At 51.1% G+C, this 26,826-nt stretch overlaps 1 protein-coding gene across 3 annotated transcripts in view; it reads left to right on the top strand.

The window, feature by feature from the left end:
* The window catches only part of EIPR1 (EARP complex and GARP complex interacting protein 1), an 83,022-nt gene that overhangs the window by 41,433 nt on the left and 14,763 nt on the right, over positions 1 to 26,826 (top strand). For 2 of the 3 annotated variants that reach the window (XM_066385815.1, XM_066385816.1), the window contains 2 exons: positions 3,828 to 3,984; positions 23,245 to 23,344. In XM_066385815.1, the coding sequence (XP_066241912.1) occupies positions 3,828 to 3,984; positions 23,245 to 23,344 (257 nt within the window). The remainder of the gene's footprint in view (positions 1 to 3,827; positions 3,985 to 23,244; positions 23,345 to 26,826) is intronic. The other variant, XM_066385818.1, reaches the window with a different exon arrangement.

The following is a 26,826-nucleotide window of genomic DNA, read 5'->3' as shown; positions in this document are numbered from 1 at the left end:
ACGCGGTACCAACTGGTGCTCACTGGTGATCTTTCTTGTACTGTTAATGTAGAATTTGAATTTCCAAGCAGTTCACCTTTTTAAAGCATTCTGGTATGGAACTTGGACTTTCCATCTGACCCTAACCCCACTGAATTCCAGCAAATCACATGGCGTATGATGTCACATGAACCTTGGCTCTGTGAAGTGGTGTCACCCTGACTGACCTCACAGCCTGGGCAGCAGCACCCCAGCCCACTGCTGTCTCTCGGTGGGGTGTAGTGTGTGGGCTGTGCGGTACGGGCCTCTCCCTGGTTCGTCTGGTCTCCACCCCAGAGTGGGTTCCTGTCTGCATGCCCAGCCGGGGCTTCCCCTCTGCTGCCTCCTGCGCTCCAAAGCTGAAGATCTTTTCACATCTCCTACTAAAAAGTGGGTGTTTCATCTATAAATTTTGTTGATTGGCTATTTTTGTAGGAGGGTGTTTTTGATACCTGAGCCTAAAGTATTAAACACAGCCATCAGCAAATCATTGGATTATCCAAGAATTATAGTTCCAGTCCTCTGCCTTCTCCGGACCTAACGCTTACTTTCCTGTTCTGTATACAGGCAGTCGGGTTGGGGGGGGCCTGCAGAAGGAACCGGAACATAGGCCGGGTTCGAGGCCTTCTGGAGCTGGAGTGGCAGGAAGCCTGGGCACCGGGTCCCTGGAGCCATGGAGAGTGATCGCCAGGCTGAGGCAGCCTGGTCACAGCAGGACGAGGGTTCTAGAGACCCACACCTGTACCACACAAGGACTCATTCCAGGAGGCCCTGCAGAGCCCTGGACATAGCTGACCAACACCAGGAGACATGCTCCAGGAGCTGAGACAGGAAGGGCAGACAGTGGCCTCTGTGAAGGACCGGTTTGGGACTATTTCTGGCTCCGCTCCGTGTGCCAGACGGCCTGTCCCGTGTTCGTCCTTGTTTGCTTTCGTTCCTCTTTAAAATGCAAAGACTCTTAGCTCGCAGGCCTTCCAGAGCCAGGCAGTAGGCCAGCTGTGGCCAGCGGGCATGGCACGCCCACCTGGATGCAACTTGGGGGTGGGGGGGCACTGTAGTGGGCTGGCCAGGGCTGTGAAGTCCGTCCCTGCTGCTGATGGCGCCTGGCTGCGGGGTACCGTTCTGAATTGGCATCGTGATCAAAAACACTGGCATGGCATCTGGGTCCCTGCAGACAGGGGCCGTGTTGTTCTGCCTCTGTGACCAGCACATTGGAAAGAGCAGCTGTAGTTGGCGTCACCTGACTGTGAAGTGTGTGACAATCTGCTGTCATTCTCCAGAACATCCTGCCGGCAGCCCAGACCCCACTGGTGCAGTCAGTGGGGTGCTGATGAGGACCAGCATCTTCCAAGGCTCTGCCAGCGACCTGAGTGAGCCCCCACATCCCCAGGGGGCTGTGCTGCCTTCCCCCACTGCTTTAATGGGAAGGGGACTGCGGGGGCTTCTGTCAGTCTTTCCTGTCACGGTCAGCTCTGCTGCACGGAGACCTCAGTGTCAAGAGTGGTTCTTCCTGTGGACAGGGGAGCTGGGGAGAGAGCTGCATGCTGCCCCGCCCCCCGTGAGCTGGACCGGAGGACATGTTGAGTCTTCGTCAGCCTGGGCTCTGCAGGTGTGGACCCTGCCCTCCCCGTGGCACAGGGATCTCCTGAGGTAGGCTTTGTGGGAATCTGGTTGCAGGCCTCCCCAGGGGGGCTCTGCCTCTGAGCTGCCCAGGACAAGAGCTGCCGGAGAGTTCCTGACTTTCCATTCTGGGGGCTCGCAGCTTTCCACCCAGCCTGTTGTGTGGGCGATTGAGTGTCTGTCCTGGCCTCTCCTCTTGTGTCCGCTTTGTCTCTGGGGGTCATGGCCAGCACCCCATCTTCCCTCTGCCCAGCTTGTGCAGGGACAGCACCTCCCCTGCCCCCACCCAGGACCCCTTGGGCCGCACACACGGGCTGGGCTGGGCTGGGCTGGGAAACTCCCTGAGGCCTCTCCTTTGTTCCCCTCCATGGCCTCTGCTCCCCAAAACCAGGCTGTGGCTCACACAGATGCTGCACTCCAGCACGGGAAAGGCCGGCGTGGGGAGTCGCGTCCGGTCGGCATGGGGGTGGATGTAAAGCTGGATTCGCCTCATCTCCCCACTGAGCCTGCGCCAGACTCAGATGACTGAAGCTTCTAAAAATAGCCTCGGCTTCCGCAGACCTCTTGATCTGCTCTCTACCTGCAGAGCCCCCCCCCCGTGGGAACCAGCCCCCCAGCCAGGACACCACCAGCCCTTGAGCAGTTTGAGCGGCTGTGCAGGCTCCGGGGCGCTAATCCCCACAGCAGGTCTGTAAACCTGGTGGTAATCTCCAACCGCCAGCCCCAGCCTGGCTCTCCCGTGCCTGTCATCTTATTATCCCATTAAGTGCCCGGAGCGCGCCGTCCATGGGAAGAACAGACGGTGGTTCCAGGCGGCCTTGGAGACACCAGGCAGTGTCTCCTCTTTGAAAGCAGTGGGAGAGTTCCTTCCCTGCCCACCCTGGTGCCCACGTTCCCTGGATGCTGGGGAGGCAGTCCTACACTGGGCCTCAGCTTCCCATCTGCGCACTGAGGGGGCGTGATGCCTGGTTCAGCCTCGGGCTGGGCTCACACCCGAGCAGCCCTGCCCTCTGGGGACTCCGGGTCATTACAGTGGGAAATCAGGAATTCAAGACCGACTTTGGGAGAGAACTTTGAAAATAGACATGAAAGAGGCATGCCTCGCTGGTGATTACAGTGATTTCCTCCCAAAGATCAGGTTTTCCTCCATAAAAACACCTCCATTTCTTTGATTGCTGCGGGGTGTGAGCGGAAGGTTCTGCGGAGATCCACATGAACATGGAGACTCGGAGAGTTCAGGCTGATTTGCATGTCTCCGTGGGTGCACCTCCAGCCTGCTTTTCCGTGCTGTTTACCTTGGAATTAATCTACTTCAGAGGGCTGGAGAGTTTCTGGCAAAGCCTGCCGTATTCCTCACACCTACAGCGCACTCTTGAGTTCAGCGGGGTGTGCAATGTGCACGTGTCCAGGGTCTGCAGTGTCGGCAGCGCCTGTGTTCAGAGAGAGGGACTTTGGACTCAACCTTCTACCCACCGAATCTAATTTCTTTTGTAGAAATTTCTAGAGGGGCGGAGACCTAGGGCCCAGGACATTTCCAGGAGACTTTCTTCTCTGAGTTTAGTCTCTTTATTCCTGGAGCACCTAAAAATTAGGAGTGTCAGGATCCTGGGTGGGGGAGGGGGTTCTAAGCAGCTGCCCACGGGAGGTGAAAGGATGCTGTGGTTTGTAGGTGCTGTGCCCACGTGGCCGGTGGTACAGTGGGCGTCAGCGCTGGGCACTGGGCCAATGTGCCCAGGGGCTAGGGCTCAGCAGAGAGTGCCATGCAGGCTCCTGTGCACCCCCAGCCCCACACTCACCACCTAGCAGATGGGGGTCTTGGCACCAACGACACTGTTTACAAGCAGAGGCCTTCTGGGTGCTTAGTGCCTAGTGAGGTGCTCTCGGGAAGCTGCCGGAAAAAACTTACTTACTGCCCATCTCAGAGTGGAGCCCCATCCACGGTGACTATGTCCCCCCAACCCTCATTTTTTTCTACTTTTTGTAGAACTGTTGAGGAAGAAAGGAAAGGAATTGATTTTGAGAAAAGTAATTTTTTTCTAACCAGAATGATGATTTTCAAGTGAGGAAGACACGGAGCTGGGCGGAGCGTGGTCCCAGTTGGGGTGTATGGCTCTGGGCGTCTGTCTGCAGGCATGGGGCATCTGTCTGCAGCTGCAGCACACCATAGTGACACCCCTTCTGTTGCGCAGCTGCAGACAGCAGAGTCCTGACCTGCGCGGCGGTGTGGCGGATGCCTGAGGAGTCAGAGCCAGGCAGCCACGAGTCCCCCGACGAGTCCTCGAGCACGGCGCATGCCCTGGAGCTGCTCTGCGACCTGGACCATGCGGCACACGGCAGCACAGCCTGGTAGGTTCTGGGTCCTTTTGCCCGAGTGGCCCAGGGTGGGGGGTGTTAGTAGACGCACAGTGGTGCAAACCCAGTGCAGAGCCATTTGTGCACCAGCCTCCTTTTTTTGAAAAGGTGCTCTGAGTTGCTCTCTCTTTTTCAATCCCAGTTGTTTTCTGGATTGGACACATTACAGCCCCCCCCCCCACGGTGACGCTACGTGTGGGGTTGTGTGATCGCAGACCCTGCCAGAGTGTGGGGATGGGGGGGCCCTACGCAGCACTTGACTGCATCTCTCTCTAACTCAACAGACACACCAAGTCCAGCAACCTTATGCTTTAATTATTTGTTATTTCAGGGTGAAGGAGTATAATCTTTGGGGCTGGGGGTGTGAACATGGGTCCTCTGTGTGTATGTCACCTGACCCTGGGCCTTCCGGTTATCACCTGTTGTGTATTCCACCACATGTGTCACCTGCAAGATCAGGGGACCGTTCCTTAGGACTCTCTGGCCCTCGCTGCCCCACCGTGATCCCAGGGACCCCTTCGGGAACTCACAGCTCTCTGTGAAGTCGTGGGAGCCTCAGCACGCTCAAGTAGCTGTGCTTTCTAGACGGGACTGCAGGAGCATAGCGTTGTTATGGGTGTGCACGCTTGCACAGTAATTATTGATTTAGTACGGTAACACTTCGTGTATGTGTGCATGTGTTTGTGTGTGTGTGTTTGTGAGAGAGAGCCACCTCCTCTGCATAGCCAGTTGTCTTAGTCAACTCTACCAACTAAATAAGTTTAACTCAGCAGATATTAATTACTCACTTGCACGTGTCTGCCAGGCTTCAGAGGCCAAAGTGACGGGTCAGGGGACCTGGCCTGAAGGAGTCATGATTTCTCTGGGACAGCTAACCAGACCGCAGGGCAGGCTGTGACCTCCACTGAAGTCATTAGGACTTGTGTGCATGAGCCCTGAGGAAGGAGGGAGTTACAGAGGGTGTCACTTAGGAGGTGACACTTGGAGCTGGGCCTGGCCCAGTTTTCACCATCAGTGTGTATAGGTCTGTGGGTTCCAGCCGGTGCCTCTCACAGATGAGACAGAGCCAGCCTGCAGACACAGCAGAGTGAGGGGACGCGGAGGGGCAGTGCTGCAGCCCAGGAGGACTCCCCCGGCAGGCTGAGCGCAGCATGTCAGTGCTGTTGGGAGTTTCCCGTTCAAACATCAGCCATGTTTCCCCACCAGCCCTTTGCACATGCGTGTGCACCTATGTGCATGTGTGTGTATGTGTGTGCGTGCACGTGTTCCAGGAGGCGCCCGGCAATGGGGCAGATGAGTAAGACACGGTGCAGGTCACAGTCACCTGGGGAGGTCGATGTATGCGGACAGTATTCGTGAGCTCAGGGAGAGAACTTGCCTGCGTGGGGACCGAGGGCTGCAGACAGGGCTGGAGGTCATTCTCCCCGGCTGCCCACTGAGGCTCAGCTGCTGCAGCAGAGTTGCCGTCAGAAAGGCCTGTCCATGTGTGTGTCACTGGGAATGACCCTTGGGACGAGCGCCCAGTCTGGGCCACACGCCTGTGGCCGCACAGCTGATCTGCATACCCCTGGCTCCCGTGTTCAGACCCGCCCTGGAAGCCATCCAGAGGTGCTGCCACTGTTCGCTGGTTCTCGGAGTCTTCTCGTTCCCGGGACGTGGGCTTTCTGAGCGTGCTGTCAGGTGACTGCAGACCCACGTGCCTTTGTCGGGACAGCAGAGAGCCCAGGTGCCTACCCCTGGCCCCCCGTGGCTGGTCCAGAGGCCCATGTTGCACAGGTGTTCATGGTGCACGTTGAGTTCACTGCATTTGCATCGCTGTGTCTTTTCTTGCGGCTGCCGCCGTAGTTGTGATCCAGAGCCAGGGTCCCCACGGAGCCTCTGACAGCCACAGGCGGTGAACTTGGCAATTCCTGAATGTTCTATAAATGGAATCCTACACAACATAACTGGCCACAGTAGCTTTTCTCACTCATCATCGTTCCTGGAGGCTCATCCTGGACCAGTGGCTTTGCCCTACTCATTCTGTGTAATATCCTTGTTAGGATGGACCACAGGGCATGTGACCTTCAGCTGCGGGGAACCCCTGGGGGCCCAGTGTTTGGCTGTTATGAATAGAGCTGCTCTGAACAGGGATGTGCAGGTGTCTGTGTGAACCCAGTGCCCCTACTCTGGCTGCACTCTTGTGCCGTGTGGTAGTGTGCACAGCTCGTAGCAGCCTCTGCCCCCCCCACCCAGTGGCTATGCTTGGCGGTCCCACCAACCATGTGGTGAGCCAGTGTCCTGCTGCATTCATGGTGTGCATGAGCTTCTGAGTGTCTTCAGTGCATCACAGTTTTATTATTAGACAAGACCCTTGAGTTTGGAAATTTAAATGTGTGAAGCATGCTGGGGTCAAACAATGCAGTCTGTGTGCATATGTGTGTGTCTGTGTGTGTTTGCTTTTCTTGTTGGCTTATGAACTGGTGCTGAGTCAGTTCCAGGAGCGGGGCTCCCAGACGTGTCCTTGACACCAGCCGCTGCCAGCCGAGGGACACAGCCAGGAATGTCACACAATTCCTACGACTTCAGACTCACTGCTGCAGGCAGCGGTGGGTGGGGCCTGTCCAGGTCCACCAGGCATGTTCTGGAGCAGCCCGGAGCCCAGTGTGGATGGCCCCAGTGTCCATCCCAGCCTCCAGCAAGGAGGGCCTGGCGGTGTGCAGCGGGCCGGGCTGGCATAACACCAGCTCTTGGGGTGGAGCAGCAAATGTGGAAGCAGGTTGTATGGGGCCCTAGATGAGTGAATGGGTTTCAGGGCTGAGCAAGCCAATGGGGCGCTGTCCCAGGAGCACCGGCCCGGGAGCACCACGCTCGCTCTCTCCTGTTCTCCTGCCCTCGGTGTCTGCAGCGTCCCTGGGAAGTCACCCGTTTCCCTAGATTGTGTCCTCCTTCCAGGAAAGGAGAGACCGTTTCAGCTCTGATGGTGGCCCTGGTGGCAGGCTCTTTGTGGCACGTGCTGCACATCAGAGTTATTAGGATGCATCGTAAGTCAGGCAGAGGAGGGGCGGGTAGGACGTGCCCCCAGATTCTTTTTCAGCCAGTGTTCTCATTCCTGCCCTGGGTACGTGAGTCCCGAACTGAGCCTTGGGGGGCCGCCTTCTGACCTGCAGCACTTAGCTCGTTGTCAATTAAAGAGCACTCTGCTGCCTGGCTTAGCGTCCCCTCTACAGAGATGACCTCTGACCATCTCTCCCAGTTAACCACTGCTCCACCCCACCCATGCCTGTCATTTTGCCCAGTTTTATGTCTCAGAACGGTGCTCATCATCATCTGACCCTCTGCTCTCTGCATCCATGCTGTTGTCTTTCCCTGTCCTCCGGGCTTCCTCCACGGGAGCCTCATCATCACAGGCGTAAGTTTCAGAACCAGGGACAGCGCCCAGCGCAGGGCAGGCGCTTAGGCTTCCTCTGCGAGGACCCGCTATATCCCGAGCTGAGGTTTCAGCACCACCGACAGTGCCCAGCTGAAGGCCAGTGCCCAGCCCTTGGCGTGAGCCCTATCTTCCTCAGCAGGGGCTTCATTAGATCCCTGGCAGAGGCTTCAGCACCACGGTCAGTGCCCAGCGTAGCAGCCCACCTGCTTTAGAGGAAAGGAGGTGATTGCGGCTTGTCTTTGGGGGTGCAGTGGACAGAACGCTGACCGGAGCCCATTCTAGACCCTGGCCTTGCCCAGTCAAGGCTCGTACAAGCATTCCACAAGCAACTTAAGTGAAGCAGCTATGAGACACTCTCACTCCCCCTTCTCTCTTCTCTGTAAAATCAATAAATAAAATTAAGAAAAAAGGAACAGGTTGTAGCCGTGACTGTGGGCTGGGCCGTCCTGAAGGTTCGCGTACACCCTGCCATTTATGACCCATTGAGGAGTTCCTCACCCTGCACACATGAGCCACCTTCTGTCCCTGTGGGGTACTGTGCAGGCAGTGTGTGATGGCGAAGAACACGGGACCGAGCTTTGTGTGCAGGTCTGAGCTCACGCACGTGTCCCTGCAGGCAGGTTGTCCCGCGTGTGTGCTGTGGGTTATGGCAGGGCTTCTGCTGGTTCTTTCAGCTCTGGACCACAGGGTGCAGCGGCCCCTCCCACACCTTGTTTTCTAGTAAAATTGGCAGTAGCTCCTGGCCCTCTTCCCTGCGGTCACACTGAAGCAGGTGTCACCTGCTGCTCCGCCCGGCAGCCCCTCACTAGAGACGCAGATGCAGGGACGCCTCCAGGTGAAGACCCTGCTGGGATGAAGTCACTCAGCTTGGTAGCTGGATATCTGGGGTGGTGGCAGTGAGCCGCTGGGGGTGCTTTTTTTTTTTACCAGTTGTACTGTTTTAGCTGTCTTCAGTGTCTCATCCCATCACAGTCCGTGTTGTGTGCTCGCTGCCTAAGTTCTTTCTGGAACAAGACAGGGTTAGGTAAGTAAGTAAAATCGACAGAAGTCGGCTTATTGTGTCAAAGAAGCTGAGGGAAAGGGCTAATCTCAGTGCACACGCTGGTCATACTTCTCTGCTCTGGGGAGTAGACACGGGGGACTCTTGAGACCTCCGTGTGTGTGTTGTGTGTGGTCACCCTCCTGTAATGAGCGAGATGGTGAGCAGAGCAGTCATCAGCCCCAAGTGCCCACGGTGGCTGCAGCCCACCTGCCTGAGGCACCTGGCCCCAGCCTGCTGGCCCCCGTCTGCACCGGCGCCTCGCCGAGCCCCTGCAAGAGGTTGCCGGTGGTGACACTAGGACAGGCCCTGCTTGCTGCATCAGCATGACCTTGTGTGTGCTGAGGCTGCCTCCCATGGGTCACTGCTGCTCGGGGTCCGATCCTCCACACAGGGTAAGGGAACGGTTCTGCGTCTCCCTCTGATGATGAAGAGGCTCTCACCGTCAGCAAGGCCGCAGCGCAGCTGCAGGTTAATGCTCCCTGCCGGCGAGGGGGAGGAAAGTCAAAGTGATCGAAGCTCTGGGACATTCTGGTGCATTTCATGTCCCAGGTTGTATGTCAGGAGGCATCAGACAAATCACCATGGTTCGTGGGTGAGGAAAATCTCCTTTAAAGAAGAAGGTACTAAAACAAGGAACCAGAGGCTCTGCAGGGACTGAACAAAATGAGTGACAGCTGCCTCCTTCCACCCCCACCACTCTGTCCCAGAGAGCAGAGGCCTCACTACATTGGGTACGCCTAGCATTTCTGTTGCAATCCCGAACATTCATGGCACTCGGACAGTGATCAGCTGACCTCTGCTTCCTGAGCAGCTTTTACGGGGTGGGGGGAAGATGGAGGTGGAGGTCCATGTCACACAGAAGTGCCAGTCAGGCTGAGCGATCAGGAAACCTGGGAGGTGTGCCTGTTAGACCTCTAGGAGAGAGAAGGGGCGTGCACAGTGGAGGGGAGAGTGGTGTGGACAGTGAGGAGGACAGTGGTGTAGACAGTGGTGTGGAAAGTGGAGAGGACAGAGGTGTGGACAGGTGTGGATGGTAGAGGGGACAGTAGGGAGGACTGTGGAGGGGAGAGTGGTGTGGACAGTGAGGAGGACAGTGGTGTGGAAAGTGGAGAGGACAGAGGTGTGGACAGGTGTGGACTGTAGTGTGGACAGTGGAGGGGACAGTGGTATGGACAGTGATGTGGACAGTGGAGAGGACAGCGGACAGGAAGCAAAGGCAATAGCCTAAGTGTGGGTCCCCAGACACCTGAGGTGCTTGGCCCCGAAAAAGATTTGGCCTCACTTTCTTATTTTGACCTTTTAGTTCAGTAGGCTAGAACAGGGAAGTTCTCTCAGGTGAATGTTACAAAGAGTAAATTTAAAGTTATGCTCAACACCATGCAATAGTTGTCTGTAAGGACAATTAAGCATACATGCTGGAATGTTCAGAGGCCCTGGGACACATGACAGTAGAGACCCCAGTGGTGATGACAGCCCCTTGTTAGAGATTTACCAGATTTCATGCGACTCATACCGGTGCTTCTGTTGCACGAAGAAGGTGCCCCGGCCATGGCTCCTGCAGAAGTGGCCAGTCAGCGTCCCAGGAGCCGGTGCTGCGGCCCCGCAGCCCGTGCAGGAGTGCAGCCCCCATTACAGGACAGTGCCACCCCTGCCAGCCTGTTGGGGTGTCCCCTGTGATGAAGCATGGCTGTCACAGCCTCCGTGGTTTGTGGGAATGCTGTTAGAACTTGGTGTGAGAAGGGGAGGATGATGATGAGAAAATGGTAGAGTGCAGTGTACAGACAGTGCTTCTCCTGGGAAGGGTCAGAACACCAGAATCAGGGCACCCAGTGCAGACAGTTAGACAGTCATTTGTGTTCAAGGTAAATCCATGTCCCTTCTAGGATTTTAGTTCACGTTTCCGCTGCTCATAGATTCAGTCGGTCCTCTCACGACCTGACGTGCGGGTGCTTTCAGATGCATGAGACAGACGCACCTGCCCGTCCAGCGGGGTGCTTTAGAGCAGTGTTTTCAGCCACTGGTCCATGGACCAGTGCCGGTCCGCGCAACAGTTAACCACCCCGCCTTTGCCTCCTGTCCAGCCTCATTTGTCCTTTGCTCTTAGTTAGAATGGAATGGAGTAACTTGGTGGACGGAGCTGTGAGCTTGTCCTGGAGGGTGAAGTCAGACGTTTACTAACAAAGTCATCCAGGGCAAAACTTCCAGACTCGTCTGTCAGCAGAGGCAGCAGGCTGTGCCTGAACGTGATTCTGTGACTACAAGTGGCCCCGTGTCGCAGCCACCAAAGCTTTTACACCCACGGTCGTGCTCAGAACCTGACTTGACGTCATTGTCCCTTGTTTACCCATTGCAGCACCTGGGCAAAGCTGGCCTATGTTCCACTGGGGACCTTTGGGGACAGAGAAGTTAACCAGGTTGCAAAACCCATATGTTGTCAGAAAGATACTTACACGCTGGGGAGCTCCTTTGCTACATTCATTTAAAATGGGTTTTTGAAAATTTGGTAGCCATTGATGTAATTAGATAGGATTCTTTCTTAAGGTCCCTTGTGAGTCCAGTAATAAACCGGGTGAGATTTTGAGTGCAGTTGGTACAAATGGTCAGCACAGCCGCATTGCTTGTGCATTGGAACCTGGTTCCAGGGGTTTGTGGCTCCGCCTCCTGTGTGTTTTAGGGTAGGGGTCCGTCCTGGGTCAGGGTGGCACCACCTGCTGGTGGGACTCAGGGCACCCCCACTTCCCACCTTGGAAGGCTGTGAGGCATGACTGAGCTCTGTCAGTGACAGGAATTTAAATTTTGTGCGGAGGTTAGTTTAAGAATTTCCAGGGTCTTTGGAGCTGTCCTCACCCCAGGTGCCAGACCCAGAGTGTGGACCACTCGTTTTGGAGTCACTTATCTGAAGAAGAGAAGTTTGCATTTTGTCTGATCAGCATGAGATCTGACAAATGAGAACCCCGTTCCTGCCGTGACAGACCTTGTTAGACATTCAGGGCTCTCATTTGGGTTTATTTGCAGCAGCAGCTGCCCCTCCCTACCTGTCCCTGGGTGGAAAGGATGGGAGGGAGCATGCCTGCATCAGGCATCTGCTACTTTGTTCCCATGTGTATGTATAACTTGTGGATACAATGTTACGTCTTCCATATTCACTGGCAGAGTGTGATAAATCAGCCAAGAGGGTGATTTTTATGAACAGAGAAATAAACAGTTTAGAGGAGCAAGTATGGCAGGCGTTCTTGGTCATTCCCTTATGTTTATAGCAGGAGTTCCATGGCGGTGATCCATGGCAAAATGGAATTTTGTCTTTTTGCACTCCGCACACTGCGATTGTTCCGAGGAATGCCACAGACACTGATGATCAGCTGACCATGGCTGTTCTGATGCGTCAGCCGTGGGCAGATAAGGGTATACAAGGTGACGGTGCTCGCGGTGGGCCGGGCCAGGTGTGACTCCATGTGAGCGCCGCAGGAATGCTCTTCAGGAGGCGGGATCAGTAGTGTGTTCAGATGTTACATGCTCCAGGGAGGAAGATCTACCTGCACGGGAGTTACAGCACCAAAGGGAAGGGGGACAGAGGGGAGGGATGGGTGAGTGGCTTAGCCAGGAAGCCCGGTGCAGTGAGCTGACACTCAGGAAGGCCAGTCCAGGCTCACGCAGTGAGGAGGGCTGGTGCCAACAGCCAGGGGCCAGGAGTGTGATCAGGTGTGCAGTCACCACTTACGGCCAGGAGGGGGCTTGGGTTGTCCGGGTCCGGGTCCCCTCAGCAGTTTCTGCGTGCGTGGCAGCATTTGTTTGCCCCCTCTGTGTGTAGGTGGGGTCTGCTTGTTTCCCCTCATAGCGCTAGCGGTGAGCCAGCCCAAATGCACCTGTGGGGTTGGGTTCAGGGGACGCCCGTGCTGATTGGAACCTCCACCAGATGTGTCCACGTGCTGGTCCCATGCCGAAAGACACCGCACATGCAGGCTAGTGTGCAGGCCTCCTCAGCATTAGGCCCTGATGCGGACATTAGCTCTGCTTACCTGGTACAGGTGTGTGTGTGTGTGTGTGTGTGTGTGTGTGTGTGTGTGTGTGTGTGAAAGAGAGAGAGAGAGACTCAGAGACAGTGAGACAGCGCGGAGTATACCTGAGCATCTTTCTCATGTGTCTTTTCCTGGGGCTGGGGGCCCAAGCTGCACGGCTCAGCTATGGCTTCATGGGCATGGCTGGCTCTGTGGGATTTGCTGCCTGGAGATAGGGCAGGTGGATTTCGGCAGGGAGTCAAGAGGGACAGTGGCAGAGGGCAACTGTGCGTCCCCAGTGCTGCCTGGTCACGTCTTCAGCAGCCTTCCCGGGAATGGTTAGCAAGCCAGACCACTTCATAATGAGGTCCTTTGGATGCCAAGGAGCAGACCCCTTGGGTGGGCACTGAGGGGGCCAGTCTTCACGGGCCATACTTGATCAGCAGTCCTCTCATTTTATTCTCATGCACAGTAACATGCCCTGGGCACACACTGAGAGGGACTGTAATTAATTCTTCCCTCATGCTCCTTTCAGCACCTGCTTATTAAGTGCCTGTCACATGCAGGTCACCTTCTGTGCTGGCGCCCGGCACAGAATGGTGGGGAGTTCAAGCTCACAAGAACTTGCCGCCTTGCAAGGAGGCCAGAGATAAGTGGCAGCCAGTGTGCAGCGTGTGTGAGGGCAGCAGGCTCCTGCTGAGGTGGGCCAGGGGCAGTCCCCACGGTCTGGGGGCCAAGACAGCCCCCGAGAGGGGGAGGTCTTTCAGCCAAACCCAACAGTGTGCTGGGTTGAAGAAGTAGGGGCTGCCTTCCGGAAAGACGCCTTTACCCTAATCCAGGAAGGAGCCGTTTTCTTGATGTGACTTGTCTGCGCAGCTCCAACCCTGGTCTTGTGGAGGGACAGCCTTCCTCCCCCCACATGGGCTCCCTGGAATGTATAGGGCCCCGATGTTCTCATATTCAGAGCCTTGTGATTTTCTCTGGACCCCTCACCCCTTTGCCTCGACATCTGACCGAGAACTCTGTGCCATTGCAGACCGACCGGGGACTGCTGAAGGTTGGCCTGGTGTCATTCTTTTTTTTTTTTTTTTTTTTTTTTCATTTTTCTGAAGCTGGAAACAGGGAGAGACAGTCAGACAGACTCCCGCATGCGCCCGACCGGGATCCACCCGGCACGCCCACCATGGGGCGGCGCTCTGCCCACCAGGGGGCGATGCTCTGCCCATCCTGGGCGTCGCCATATTGCGACCAGAGCCACTCTAGCGCCTGGGGCAGAGGCCGAGGAGCCATCCCCAGCGCCCGGGCCATCTTTGCTCCAATGGAGCCTTGGCTGCGGGAGGGGAAGAGAGAGACAGAGAGGAAAGCGCGGCGGAGGGGTGGAGAAGCAAATGGGCGCTTCTCCTGTGTGCCCTGGCCGGGAATCGAACCCGGGTCCTCCGCACGCTAGGCCGACGCTCTACCGCTGAGCCAACCGGCCAGGGCCGGCCTGGTGTCATTCTAAAAGCATAACCAACCCTGACTGTTCTCTAGAAACTCAGCAAGCCTTTTTTGGGCAGTTAGCTTCCTAGATCGCCGCAAGAACAAGTCGTGCTCGGTCTCTCCAAAGGCTTGTCACGATCCACAGCACACGACACCAGCCTGGGTCCTGAGTTCCAGTCCGTGAATGATCAGGGGCCTTTGTGTCTGTGTGGCCACTCATGGACGCGACTCAGAAGGCTCCTCAAAACCTTACTTTCTCCCATTGTCCTTATTTTTTACTGTTGTTGTTACAACAGTTTAATATTTACTATGACATTCAGAAGCGGCAAGAGACATTGTTCCCCAAGAACCATCAAGAAGCATTTCTTAAAACCTTTGCCTTCAAGAACTCAAAGCCAAGTTATTTTCCAAAGCAAGTCAGCATTATCTTCTGTATTCTTTAGGCTTTTCTTGCTTCTTTTCAATTATTGTATAATTTTCCTTTTTAGATATAAAAAGTTACTTCTGCAGCCACTGGAAATTCATTTGATTGTTTCCTCTGATAATATTACTGAAAAGCATCAGCTCTCTCTCGGAAAAATGTGTCCCTTGGCCTATACAAAACAAATAAAAAATCTGTTGAATGAGGAGAAAATGAGAAGCATCGTGAGCCACAGGTTCCTGAAGGAAACCCTGTACCCCTCTCCACGTCTTCCCGTCACGCCTGGAGCAAAACTAGACCAAGGTGACCCATCTGCTTTAAGCTGTGTGTGTGGGGGGGTAATTGCCCTGGTTAGGTCTGAGGGTGGATGTTCTTTGAAGCGTGCTGCTTCCTCATAACATCTTATTGCTGTTTGATTTGGTTTCTAGAGTGAGTGTGTGATTCGGTGTGGATTGTCTACAACTTTGGAATTGATACTTAGACAAATGTGCGTGCCCACCTCTTGCTAAGCAGGCAGAAGTGAGGGGAATCGGGAAACAAGATGTCACGGGCAGCTGGCATTTATGAGCCTCTCCCCAGTCCATGTCAGAGATGTTCTGGAATGGACTGAGGCTGCCGTGTGCATGCACACCCCATGCTGTAGATGCCCCGGAGCCGGCTAGGGCCGCCGTTTGCGTGTAGTTTGGACTTTCTGTGAGTGCTCTAGTGTACCCGGGCCATCGTGCTCTCCTAATACTGTTGACATAGCCTTCCCACTGCCTGGGAGTGGGGGCAAAGAGTCTCTCAGCTGGGGGCATCTGCTCCCCACGAGGCTATCCTGAGGCCCTGGGGCCTGTGAGGTTGGGGGGCTGGCGGCTGTGCCACCTGCTTTCGTGTGTGGGGCGGTGGCCTCAGCGTCAGAGGGTCGGTCTTGGAGTACCTGCAACTCACAGTGTTTGTGCCTGCCTGTTACCACGGGCTGTTGCATGGGGAGGATGTGACTGCACCGCATCTGTCTGCCGGAGGACATAGTGCAGGTGCATCTGTCCACTCCTTTCTCATGAGCCTAACTCAACTTTGGATTTTTGAGTTTTGACTATATTTAGAACTTAGCTACCTGAAATCTTAAGGATTACCCTTTCGAATAATTTGAGTTTTCCCCATCCATTAAATTTTGTTGAAGCTAAACATCAAAACTTAAAAAAAAATATTTGGTAAGTTTTCTAAAACATGTTTGAATATTTTGTTAATTTTTTTTAAATCTTATTTTTATTAATTTTAATGCAGTGGCATTGATAAATCAGGGTACATATGTTCCGAGAAGACATCTCCAGATTATTTTGACCTTCGATTATGCTGCATACCCCTCACCCAAAGTCAAATCGTCCTCCGTCACCTTCTATCTGGTTTTCTCTGTGCACCTACTCTCCCCCCACTCCCTCCCTCTCCTTCCATGCCCCCTCCCTACCCCTCCACCCCACTCCCTGTTACCATCACATTCTTGTCCATGTCTCTGAGTCTCATTTTTATGTCCCATCTATGCATGGGTTCATATAGTTCTTAGTTTTTTCTGATTTACTTATTTCACTCCGTATAATGTTATCAAGGTCCATCCATGTTATTGTAAATGATCCGATGTCATCATTTCTTATGGCTGAGTAGTATTCCATAGTATATATGTACCAAAGCTTTTTAATCCACTCGTCCTCTGACGGACACTTGGGCTGTTTCCAGATCTTCGCTATTTTGAACAATGCTGCTATAAACATGGGGGTGCATTTCTCCTTCTGGAACCGTTCTGTGGTGTCCTTGGGGTATATTCCTAAAAGTAGGATGGCTGAGTCAAAAGGCAGTTCAATTTTCAATTTTTTGAGGAATCTCCATACGGTTTTCCACAGATGCTGCACCAGTCTGCATTCCCACTAGCAATGTAAGAGGGTTCCCTTTGCTCCACATCCTCGCCAGCACTTATTCTGTGTTGTTTTGTTGATGAGCGCCATTCTGACTGGTGTGAGGTGATATCTCATTGTGGTTTTAATTTGCATTTCTGTAATGATTAGTGATGTTGAGCATTTTTTCATATGCCTATTGGTCATGTGTATGTCCTCTTTGGAGAAGTGTCTATTCATTTCTTTTGCCCATTTTTTGATTGAATTGTTTGTCTTTCTGGTGCTGAGATTTACAAGTTCTTTATAAATTTTGGTTATTAACCCCTTATCAGACGTACTGTCAAATATGTTCTCCCATTGTGTAGTTTGTCTTTTTATTCTGTTCTTATTGTCTTTGGCTGTGCAAAAGCTTTTTAGTTTGATATAGTCCCATTTGTTTATCCTGTCTTTTATTTCACTTGCCCGTGGAGATAAATCAGCAAATATATCGCTGCGAGAGATGTCGGAGAGCTTACTGCCTATGTTTTCTTCTAAGATTCTTATGGTTTTATGCCTTACATTTAAGTCTTATTCATTTTGAGTTTATTTTTCTGAATGGTGTAAGTTGGTGGTCTAGTTTCATTTTTTGCAGGTAGCTGTCCAATTTTCCCAACACCATTTGTTGAAGAGGCTGTCTTTACTCCATTGTATTTCCTTACCTCCTTTGTCAAATATCAGTTGTCCATAGAGCTGTGGGTTTATTTCTGGGTTCTCTGTTCTGTTCTATTGATCTATGTGCCTGTTCTTATGCCAGTACCAGGCTGTTTTGAGTAAAATAACCTTATAGTATAACTTGATATTAGGAAGTGTGATACTTCCCCCTTTATTCTTCTTTTTTAAGATTGCTGAGGCTATTTGTGTTCTCTTTGGGTCCATATAAATTTTTGGAATATGTGATCTATATCTTTAAAGTATGTCATTGGTATTTTAATTGGTATTTCATTGAATTTATAAATTACTTTGGGTAATATAGACATTTTAATGATGTTTATTCTCCCTAACCATGAGCATGGTATATGCTTCCACTTGTTTGTATCTTCCTTGATTTCTTTTATCAATGTTTTATAATTTTCCGAGTACAAGTCTTTAGTCTCCTTGGTTAAATGTACTCCTAGGTACTTTATTTTTTTGGTTGTAATAGTGAAGGGGATTGTTTCCTTAATTTCTCTTTCTGACTGTTCATTGTTGGTGTATAAAAATGCCTCTGATTTCTGAGTATTAATTTTATATCCTGCCACCTTGATGAATTCATTTATCAGGTCCAGTAGTTTTTTGACTGAGACTTTAGGATTTTCTATATACAATATCATATCATCTGCAAATAATGATAGCTTTCCTTATTCTTTTCCAATTTGAATGCCTTTTATTTCTTCTTCTTGTCTGATTGCTGTGGCTAGGACTTCCAGGACTATGTTGAATAAGAGTAGTGAAAGGGGGCACCTCTGCCTTGTTCCTGATCTTAAGGGGATTGCTTTTAATTTTTGCCCATTGAGTATGATGTTGGCTGTGGGTTTGTCATAGATGGCTTTTTATCATGTTGAGGTATGTTCCCTGTATTCCCACTTTGCTGAGAGTTTTGATCATAAATGTGTGCTGGATTTTAGCAAATGCTTTTTCTGCATCTATTGAAATTATGTGGTTTTTTTCCTTCCTTTTGTTTATGTGTGAATAACATTGATAGATTTGCGAATATTGTACCAGCCTTGCCTCCCCAGAATAAATCCCACTTGATCATGGTGTATGATTTTTTCCATATATTGTTGGATCCGGTTTGCTAATATTTTGTTGAGGATTTTAGCATCTATATTCATCAGGGATGTTGGCCTATAATTTTCTTTCTTTGTGTTGTCTTTGCCTGGTTTTGGAATCAGAATTATGCTCGCCTCATAAAAGGAGCTTGAAAGTCTTCCTTCCTCTTGAATTTTTTGAAATAGCTTGAGAAGGATAGGAGTTAGTTCTTCTTTGAATAGTTGGTAGAATTCACTTGTGAAGCCATCAGGCCCAGGACTTTTCTTTGTTGGGAGTTTTTTGATAACTATTTTGATCTCATTTGGTGTAATCGGTCTGTTTAGGTTTTCTGCTTCTTCCAAATTGATTTTTGGAAGATTGTATGTTTCAAGGAATTTGTCCATTTCATCAAGGTTGTCTAGTTTTTTGGCATACAGTTCTTCATAGTATTTTCTTACAATCCTTTGTATTTCTGTTGAGTCAGTTGTTATTTCTCCCCTCTCATTTTTAATTTTATTTATTTGAGTCCTCTCTCTCTTTCTCTTGGTGAGTCTAGTTAAAGGTTCATCAATCTTGTTTACCTCTTCAAAAAACCAGCTCCTAGTTTCATTGATCCTCTGTATTGTTTCTTTAGTCTCTATGTCATTTATTTCTGCTCTGATCTTTATTATTTCCTTCCTTCTACTACATTTAGGCTTTACTTGCTGTTCTTTTTCTAGTTCTTTTAGATGCAGGGATAAGTTGTTTATTTGAGCTTTTTCTAGCTTCTTAAAGTGTGCCTGTAGTGCTATGAACTTCCCTCTCAGTACTGCTTTTGCTGTGTCCCATAAATTTTGAGTTGTTGTATGCTCATTATCATTTGTTTCTAGGAATTTTTTTTATTTCTTCTTTGATCTCATTCTTAATCCATTCGTTATTTAACACCCTGCTATTTAGTTTCCATGTGTTTGATAATTTTTGAGCTTTTCTGTTGTGGTTGATTTCTAGTTTCATGCCATTGTGATCAGAGAAAGTGTTTGATATGATTTCAATCTTCTTAAATTTGTTGAGACCACTTTTGTACCTTAACATGTGGTCTATCCTAGAGAATGGACCATGAGCACTTGAAAAGAATGTATATTCTGCTGCTTTAGGGTGAAAGGTTCTGTACATATCTATTAAATCGAGTTGATCTAGTGTGTCCTTTAAGTCTGCTGTTTCTTTGTTAATTTTCTTTCTTGAGCATCTATCTAGTGATGTTAGTGGGGTATTAAAATCCCCTACTATTATACTGTTGCTGTTGATCTCGCTCTTTATATCCATCAAAGTCTGCTTTATATATTTAGGTGCTCCTATATTAGGCGTGTAGATATTTATAATAGTTATATCTTCCTGCTGGATTGCTCCCTTTATCATTATGTAGTGGCCTTCTCTATCTCTAACTATATTCTTTGTTTTAAAGTCCATTTTGTTTGATATAAGTATTGCTACCCCAGCTTTTTTTTCATTTCCATTTGCGTGAAATGTTTTTTTCCATACTTTTACCTTCAACATATGTGCATCTTTTGTTTTACGGTGTGTCTCTTGTAGACAGCATATATACGGGTCCTGTTTTCTTATCCATGCAGCTACCCTATATCTTTTGATTGGATCATTTAATCCATTTACATTTAAGTTTATTATTGACATGTAGTTGTTTATTGCCATTTTATTCTTTAAAGCTGAATTCCTCTTTTGCTATATTCTTTTCCCACTTTGATCTGTTTACACCATGCCCCTTAACATTTCCTGCAGCATTGGTTTGGTTGTAATGAATTCCTTGAGGTTTTTTTTTGTCTGTGAAACTTTTTATTTCTCCTTCAATTTTAAATGATAGCCTTGCTGGATAAAGTAGTCTTGGTTGTAGGTTCTTGTTCTGCATTACTTTGAATATTTCTTGCCATTCCTTTATGGCTTCAAGTGTTTCTGTTGAGAAGTCTGATGTCATCCTTATGGGATGACATTTGTAGGTGATAGCCTTTTTTTCTCTCACGGCTTTTAATATTTTCTCTTTATCACTTAGCTTTGGTATTTTAATTATGATGTGTCTTGGTGTAGATTTCCTTTTAGTGGAGTTCTCTGTGCTTCTTGAATTTGTGAGAGTTTCTCCTGCATTAATTTAGGGAAGTTTTCAGCTATGATATGATTGAACAAAGTCTCTATTCCTTGTTCTTTTTCTTCTTCAGGAACCCCTATGATGCGGATGTTATTTCTCTTTATGTTGTCACAGAGCTCTCTAAGAGTTTCCTCAGACTTTTTGAGTCTCTTTTATTTTTTCTTCTCTGTTTTCAGTTGTCCTCCAGCTCACTGATTGGATCCTCATCTCTATCCATCCTGTTTTTAATTCCTTCCATTGTGGTCTTCATTTCTGATATTGTATTTGTCATCTCCGACTGATTCTTTTTTAATATTTCAATATCCTTTTTTATACTTGCTATTTCTTTATTTAGGTGTTCGTGATGACCATCCATTGTTGTTCTAAGATCCCTAAGCATCCTTCCAATCATTATTTTAAACTCCACATCCGGAAGTTTGATTATTTCCATATCACTCAGTTCATCTCCTGAAGGTCTCTCTTGTGGTTTCATTTGGATTGCACTTCTTTGTCTTCTCATTGTGCCTGGGTGTTTTCTTTGTAGAGCTGGTTGAGTCTAGGTTTAGTGTTATCTGCCTCCAGTTTTTACTTTTGTTGTTTCTAGGCCTTCTTGGGTTGGCATCAGCAATTATTTGTAATCCACTTTAGGATTTGGGCAGCTTTGAAGTCTTGATTTGTTTGTTTTCTTAACAGGTGATTGTCTTGTTTGCTGATCTCAGCAGGGAGCTTATTTGAAACTGTATCCAGGAATGTGGTGGGTGTGACCTGAGGCTCTGAAGTCCTTCTTCTTCTGCCAGTTAATCTCTCTGGAGGCAGGTTGCTTTCTCAGCTTCAGTAGGGGGAGGTGTATCTCAGATCTCCATGGAGACCTGAGTTACAGCCCCTCCTCCCCACTTCTTGTTTTCAGCTGTGTCTTGTTGTGCTGATTGGAGCTGGAGAGATGTCTGTACCTCTGTGACCTGGAGGTACTTTTGTATTTTGCTTTGTGGAAGGATCAGCCCCTCCCCCAGTTATGGCCGCCTCCAGCACTGAATGAGTCAGCTTTTCATGTCATCACCTATATTCCTCTCCCCCTCACCATCCGTCTCTCTCTCTCTCTCTCCTTTCTTTTTGGAAGACAAGTATGCCCTTTCAACACACCTCAATCCCTGGTCGCCAGGCAAGTGGCTGTGAGCAGTATTTACTGCTCTTTTCCTTGGAGTGAGAGCCCAGCCTCACCCCTCACCTCTGTTACTGTAAGCAGGGGAAATTCAGGCACTCCCTACCAGGTTTGTTGTGGCTTCTTCTTTGCTCCTTGGTTTTTGAGAGCTGTTCTTGTAGTCCAGATTTGATTTTTCACGCTGGTTGTTCATAAATTAGTTTATAATCCAGTTCGATGGTGTGAGCTGGGAGTCTGTGCATCTGCCTACTCCGCTGCCATCTTCAGGTCTCCGATATTTTGTTAAATTTTTAAAAAGATTTTAATTATTGAATTTACGAAGAGAAGAGGGGGTGGGGAAGTAGTTGCTTTACTCTAGCTGTTCATTGGTTGCTTATTAAATGTGTCTTGACCAGGTGAACTCAGGGTTTCAAACCAGGGACCTCAGTGTTCCAGGTCAGCGCTCTATACACTGCGCCACCACAGGCCAGGCAGGATATTTGCTCATTTTTAATTAGCGCTCACTGAACATGAACCACAGCGTGTCCAGGTCCTGCTTGCGAACGGAAACCCAACACAGGCCATCGCAGACTCCCTTCTGCCAGAAACCCCAGACCAGGAACCCGAACCCACCCTCCCTCCATCCTTCCCTCCCTTTCTCTCTCCCTCTCTCCCTCCTTTTCTCTGTTTCTCCCTCCCTCCCTCCCTCCCTCCTTCCCTCCCTCTTTCCCTCCTTCTCTCCCACTTCCCTCCCTCCCTCTCTCTCTCCCTCCCTCTCTTCAGCCCTTGTGTGACCAGTCTGCACAGCTCACCCCATCCCCAGTCCCCATGTCCCTGCATGAAGCAGCCTCTCTCATAACCCACAGTCGTTTCTCTGGTAGACAAGGAGTCAGGTGACCAAACGAGTTAGACTGTGAGCACATCGGAAGGAAAGGACACTTGTGAGCGAGGGCTTGCGAGACAGACACGGGTTTAGAATGGAAAGAGAGCGTGTGCTTTAGGGCATGGATTTGCTTGTTCTGAGGCCTTTCAGGCTTTTTCTCACATAGAGGCTGTTGGCCGTTTTCCAAACTCTCATGTACGAACAGTTAACTGAATGTACTTTAAGATGGTCTCTTTTTTAACGTGTGTCTCCACTCTCATGTGGAGTTCCTCACTCCTTCAAATTCATGAGCAAGGGTTCCTTAAGTGCCGTGTACCGCAAATGTCGCCAGTCACTGTGGGGACTAAAAGCATTTTAATAATTTGGGTCTGCCCTCCATATCCTTGAGCCCGGCTGGGTGGGAGAACCGTAGTCCAGTGTTCATGGCTCCAGAGAAGGTATCCAAGATCCATGTTTGGGTGTCATTAAATATGGAAAGATGTGGGTGACCTGCAAGCTGTCAACTTTGCTTTGTAATTACGTAACAGGCTTTGGCATCCATCTGGCTAATTGGCCGAGGGGACTGTTACGGAAGGTGTGGCATCCTGTCCTAAACCGACATCTGTCTGTGCCTTCGTCCGACCAGCCCCAGGCCCCTTCCCATCTCATTGGCCAGAAGAGCTCAGCTCTCGGTCCAGTCAGCCACTGGGAGGACACGTCGGTGAGGGTCTCAGCCAGCTCGGCGGGCACAGCACACGCCTCGGCTGGGCTCGGGACCCAAGTAGCAGAAACAGTTATTTCACAGTTCCGGCCAGCACGGGCACACGTCCTCTGCCGCGGGCATGCCCTGGTGGACAGATGGTGCCTGTGGCTATGTGATCACATGGTGGGAGCGGAACGAGGACTCTCATGGGCGGCCCGTCCTCACAAGGCTCCTGTCCGGTCATGGGCCACACCTCCTCTCACCTGACCCCCCTAAGACCTTTGTCCTGACAGCAAGTGAACCAGCAAAGGACACAGACATCTCTCCCCAGCACAGAGACCACAGGTGCCGACGCACTGAGCCGTCTGTTCTGGGTCAGCCCTGCCCACGTGACGGCGAGGACGAGGCCTGCTGGCCCACTGCGCATGCTGACATTTGTCCCTCCTCTCTGCAGTGTCGTGTGGGAGCCCACAGGCGACGGGAGGAGAGTTGTCTCACTGGCGGACAACCACCTGCTGCTGTGGGACCTGCAGCCTAGCGGCAGCCGGGCCGTGGTAAGTAACGGGCTCTTTTCCACCTTTGTACTCTTCTAATTGGACCTTGTGGCTGAATTAATGATACATGTCTTGATTCCTGTGTGTTTGGAATTTTGACCTTAATTATGAAATGATTAATGAACGGATTGAAAAATCAATCAAAGAATTGAGTGATCAGCTGCACCGCGTGAAAGCCACAAGGCACTGGGCCTCAGGCCACAGGGAAGACAGGACACAGCCCCGAACAGTGGCTGAGCTCCCCTTGTCATCAGTTACCCACAGGAGGCAGGGGGACGTCCACAGTCGCTCTGGCCCAAGTGCGTAGTCAGGTGGCATGATCGGCACCGTCGGGTGCTGGGTGCTGACTCCTGACTCCCCGGTGTGGACCGCTTCGCTTGTGGCTCTGTGTGCGCTGTGACAGGGACACTCGACCCGCCCCGGCCTCTCAGCTGGCCTTCCTGTCCTTCCCACATGTGCACAGTCCCCATGTCAGCTGTCCCTGTGCATGTGCCGTGGGGCCTCTGGATGTGCTGGGGCCGCTTCAACCTCCCATTAGCCAGGTACCCACACGTCACCTTCAGTCTCCCATCGGCAAGGACGAGGTGGCTGGTCCTCACTCCCCTGACCAGAGGGTGATGTCATCTGTGACAGGGCCTGCTCCACAGACCTTCACCGTCAGGACCCACTGCCCTTGGGACCAGTTTTTTTTTTTTCTTCTTTTTTCTTTAGTGAGACAGGGACAGACAGACAGGAAAGGAGAGAGATAAGAAGCATCAATTCTCTGTTGCGGCACCTTAGTTGTTCATTGACTGCTTTATCATATATGCCTTGACCGGGGGTACAGCAGACCGAGTGACCACTTACTCAAACCAGCGACCTTGGGGTCATGTCTATGATCCCACGCTGAAGCTGGTGATCCTGTGCTCAAGCTGGCAACCTCAGGGGACTAATTTTCTTTCCAGGAGTCATTGCTTCAAATACTTCATCTTCTGTAGAGGGAACATTCTACCGCTTGATATGTGTGTGTGTGTGTGTGTGTGTGTGTATTTTTTTTTTCGCATTTTATTTCTTAAAATTTCCTCTTGTAAAATGTGATTTTTATATGAATTCATAATTTTTCTGCATTTGTTTGTGTCAAAATAATAACTTTAGAGAGAAAACTCAAGGAATTTGAGAAGACAACTGTTATCACTCTCCTGGCCTTGGAGGGTCAGGCAGCTGCAGGAAGTCAGGGGACGAGGGTGGCAGCCCCCCACGGGGCATGTCCCCTGTGTGTCTAAGCTGTGATGCTTAGTGACTCTGCCCTCAGTAGTCTCACAGTGTTGATAAACCCTTTCTTCACCCCCGGGCTGAGAGGCCGCCTCAGGAATGACTCACCCTTCGCAATATATGACAGCACATCAGACTTTCTAAAATACAAAGGGTCGATCAAGTTTTAAAATCCTCATGGTCAGAAGGGAGTCTTGCAGCGTTGGGTGTGAAATTAACAGTCGTCCTGCGTATGTACGTGTAAATAGTATTTGGGGGAGAACCTGCTAATTTTATTACAATCTTTAAAAAAACACATCTCTGTCTTTTTTTATATGCCTTGACCGGGGGTACAGCAGACCGAGACATCTCTGTCTATCGTGGGGTACGAGACAAATTTCACCCTCAGTTTAGGATGATGACACCTGAAGGAAACCCAGGGCCTCCGCTTGTTCCTGTGGCCCCACAGGCCTGGGGCAGAAACATGCCCAATGCCCTGCCTCCCAGGGGGCTTGCTTGCAGGGGAGTCTAGGTCAGAGTTGGAGTCAAGGAGCTTAGGGCCTGTCCGTCGCCCCCTATTGCGCTGTCTCAGTCGGGCTCCCAGGAAGGGCAGCTGGGAGACAGACAGCAGGGGCATCCCAGCTGCAGAGCTGGCGGGTGTGAGTGCAGCCCTGAGCTGAGCACTCCTAGCCCGAGGCGGTCCAGGAGCAGGTGACCCCCAGCCTCACGGGGCTGAGGCTCAGCGGCCACCCCCACACTAGCTCTGCAGCCGCCCTGGAATCCAGCCGTGCACACAGTCAGGCCCCCGTCCTCAGGCACGCTGTTCTACACTGGGTAGGTTAGCCTATAACTCCCTTTCTGCAGAGACACGTCCTGTGACCATGGCCCCTCTGTCATCTGCTGTCAGCGCTCTTTCAGTATCACTGCGACCCTCGGCTGCGGTGTTTAATACCCAGACCCTCTGGTCGATCTGGCCGCCTTCACACGTAGCTCCTCAATTTTGTTTCATTGTTTGCGGATATTGCCCTGTGTGGTGAATCTAATCTCAGGCTTGCTGCATGATTACCCTTCGCAATTAAACCAGGGCTTCTTTGCCATTTATAATCATTAGCGAGCGCCCAGGGGAGGCCTGAGGGTGGCATCCGCGGGGTCCGGGCCCCAGTGAAGGCCGGGGGGTGCCCCCCACCCCCCGTTTTTGATTGGTGCTCATTCATCTGGGCCCTGACAGCGTTCACTGGTTGTGGAAGTAAACAGCTCCTTTCCAGGTGTGACGAGCAGTGGAACCACAGGGAGCCAGGTGGCCATGGGGCCTGCTCCCCTCCCTGCCCACGCATCAGCATGGGAGCTTCCCAAGGCAACTCCTGCGTGTCACTTGCTTGATGTCACGGGAGGCCGTTACATGCAGGGATGCTCCTTTGAAGGGAGAGAATGGACTTCAAGGGCACATGTGCTTTTAGATTTTTTTTTTTTTTTTTTTTTTTTGAGAGAGACACAGACAGGAAGGGAGAGAGACGAGAAGCATCAATTCTTCGTTGCGGCACCTCAGTTGTTCACTGATCATATGTGCCTTGACGGGGGGGGGGGGGGAGGCACTACAGCAGAGTGGGTAAGCCCTTGCTCAAGCCAGCGACCTTGGGCTCATGATCAGTGTCCCAAGTTGACACTCTATCCACTGCACCACCACCAATCAGGCGTTTTACCAATTTTCTAACCCGGATTTAGATGGCACCACAGGAGGATGACAGGCACGTGCGTGGGGTGGAGGGCAGCGCCCTTACCTGCTGCTGGGCCTAATGGGAGCCGTGCTTGCTGTGCGGGCTGGAAGCCAACCTGCCTTCAGGGGGCCTTTGGGGCATGGCTCAGAGGAGGGAGAGGCTCGAGAGGCTTCGTGTCCAGAACCTACAGCCCGAGCCTGGCAGGCTGGGTCGCATGTGGCCTGCTCTTTGCCGGCGGTCCTGGTGCAGCGCATGGGCTCACCTGGTGCCATTCTCTTGTCTGCCTCCTGCATTGTCCTCATCATCTCAGGGACATGCCGGCCCTTCTGTGTGATGACACTACCTGGCTTCCCTCACACGTGGTGGAGCCAGATGAGAGGACATGGTGCAAGTCGTGCCCCCAAAGAGGGGACACCCCGTTCCTGTGTCCCTGCTCCTGGGCGTGCAGTAGTGTGCTGACCCCTTCGCCCTTCCTCTTGTCTGTCAGTTCTCTCAGCAGGGCCCTTTGCAGAGCAAAAGGTTTTTCGTTTCTTAGTA

Source organism: Saccopteryx leptura, chromosome 5 (genome assembly GCF_036850995.1).
Source record: "Saccopteryx leptura isolate mSacLep1 chromosome 5, mSacLep1_pri_phased_curated, whole genome shotgun sequence".
NCBI lineage: Eukaryota > Metazoa > Chordata > Mammalia > Chiroptera > Emballonuridae > Saccopteryx > Saccopteryx leptura.
The sequence above is the reverse complement of the archived record's forward strand: the minus strand, read 5'-3'. Positions and strand labels throughout refer to the sequence as shown.